Source organism: Dictyostelium discoideum (genome assembly GCF_000004695.1).
Source record: "Dictyostelium discoideum AX4 chromosome 1 chromosome, whole genome shotgun sequence".
NCBI lineage: Eukaryota > Evosea > Eumycetozoa > Dictyosteliales > Dictyosteliaceae > Dictyostelium > Dictyostelium discoideum.
Window position 1 is genome coordinate 886,570 of NC_007087.3, and position 2,500 is coordinate 889,069.

At 25.0% G+C, this 2,500-nt stretch overlaps 1 protein-coding gene across 1 annotated transcript in view; it reads left to right on the forward strand.

Annotated features, from left to right (window-relative positions):
- Window positions 1–2,470, forward strand: part of DDB_G0268352 (hypothetical protein) — a gene marked incomplete at both ends in the record, with an annotated part of 3,891 nt that extends 1,421 nt beyond the window's left edge. The window contains one exon of the mRNA XM_642228.1: window positions 22–2,470. Within this exon, the coding sequence (XP_647320.1) occupies window positions 22–2,470 (2,449 nt within the window). The remainder of the gene's footprint in view (window positions 1–21) is intronic.
- Between the last annotated feature and the right edge of the window lie 30 nt (window positions 2,471–2,500).

Below are 2,500 nucleotides of genomic sequence, written 5' to 3' on the forward strand. Positions count from 1 at the left end.
ATTATATTATTATTTTTATAGAAAATATTTAAATTGTGGATTAAATATACTCCCACCAGATTCATATTTTCAAGGTAAATTCTTAGGAATTGATTTAAGTAATAATAATATTACAAGTGAATTACCAAATATTTTCCAACCAAATGATACACGACCCCCATTGAATATGGTATTTGGTAATAATAAGTTTTATGGTGTTATACCTCCAAACTTTTGTTATCATGCTTTTAATATTTCATATAATAATTTCCAAACAGAATTACCAATGTGTTTTATATGTCATTATTACTCAATTAAAGATAGTTTAATGGGGAATAATTATACAAACATGGTTAATGGTAAACTTCCAAATTGTACAGGAATAAAGTTCACTTCAAATGCTGTATTTGCATTGAACGAATATTCATTTGTTGAAGGAGAGAATTTAGGTTGGAGTTATGCTAATCAAGAAAATATACTTACGACTCCCTATGTCTCTCTAACTACGTTTATACCAAATAAAAAAATGAAAATTTACTTTTCAACAATGGCTTCATATCCGATATTAAAGAAAAATAATTTTACAGTAAATTTATTTTATAAAGAAATTCCATTCAATACAACTATTAATGTTGAAATAAGTCCACCAATTATTAAAGGTATTTTCCCAGATCCTCCAAATATGTATAGTTCAAGTTTTATGATTGTTGGTACAGCACTTCAATCGGATGGAGCACCATATGAAATTCCAACTATTTATTTCGATAATATGCAATGTATTGTTAAATATGTTACAAGTTTAAGTCCTTATTGTACAATTAATAGTTTTATAGCAGATAAAATCTATAATGTTAGCTTTTATTTACCATCAACAAACTTGACATCTGAAATATATCAATATAATTTCACAAGAATTTCTCCATACATTTTTGAAATAATTTCACCAAAAAGAGATCAAGGTGGGTTAGTCCAATTTTTAGGTTATTTTTCAGGTTTCACCACCCCAAGTGTTGAAATTGGTGGTAACGTTTTAAATGTTCTCTTTTATAATATAACATTAATAACAACATCGATTGGAGCTGGTAGTGGACCTTTGTTATATAATATCACCTTTGACAATCTTGTTAGTCATAGTGGTAAATTTAGATACTCTGATGATCCAATCTACTGTGATTTTTGTAATGAATTTAATGGTGGTGGTGTTTGTAATACTACAATTGGAAAATGTGAATGCTCAAATAAATATCAAGGTAGTACATGTACGATCACATCTCAATATGTATCATCAATCATTCCAAGTTCAACTGAAGGTGGTTTAGCAATATTCAATGGTTGGTTTGGTAATGATCCTCATAATAATTTAAAAGTATTCATTGGTGATAAACAATGTTTACCAATTTTCACAACTAATGAAACTACAATCACTTGTGAAGCACCACCAGGTGATGGAATATTCACTATTCAAGTTAATCAAAATTCTGTTGATTATACTTTAAAAAATTCATATGAATATTTTAAACAAATTAAAGAATGTCCAAATGATTGTACTTCAAAAATTAATGGTCAATGTAATAAAACCACTGGTTTTTGTAATTGCTTTACAAATTGGTATGGCTTCGATTGTAGTATTTTTAGTAATCAATCACCAAATTCAAATACATCAATTGATTATAATAATGGTAATACAAATATTACAAATCAAGAGACAATCTTTCAAATTTCATTTTATTCACTATTAGAAATTGATATAAATGGTAAAACAGTAAATGAATATCAATTAAATAATAATTGGATAATTAATAATAATAATAGTAATAGTAATCAATTTATTTATTCATTTATTCAAAGTATTCAAAATAATGGATCTTGTAATATTACATATAGAATTGAAGAGATTCAAGTTGAAAAGAATATATCTTTTGCAGGTATTGATTATTCATTGGAAGGTGGTTCAATAAAAACAACTATATTAATTGAAAATTATAAATATTCAAGTAATTTAAATACACTACAATTACAATTTAAATCTTTAGCTACTAGTAATAAAAATATTGATAATGATGATGAATGTGACATCAATGAAAAAGATACAATAATTGATAGTAATCAACAAGGTTATGTTACTATTATAAAGAATTCAAAGATATTAATTGGTAGATTTTTAAATAGAATCATTTCTGATGGTAAATCAACATTTATTTCAACATCTTTAATTTCAAAAAGTAATGATTCTGTCATTGTTGGAATGAATTTACCACATTGCATAAATTGTTTTATTGATCCAGATTATTCAGTTTTGGTAACACCTAATTTCAAATCAGATTGTGGAAATTCTGAAAATAATAAAAAACAGTGGCTTATTCCGGTAGTTGTTGTCGTTCCAATTATTGCAATTTCTTTAATAGTTGCCATATCTTATATTATTTATCGTAAAAAAATTAATAGAAAATTTAAAAACAAATTAAAAATGATTGAATTATCAAATAAATAATTTTAGATTTATTATTATAATTAAAAAAAA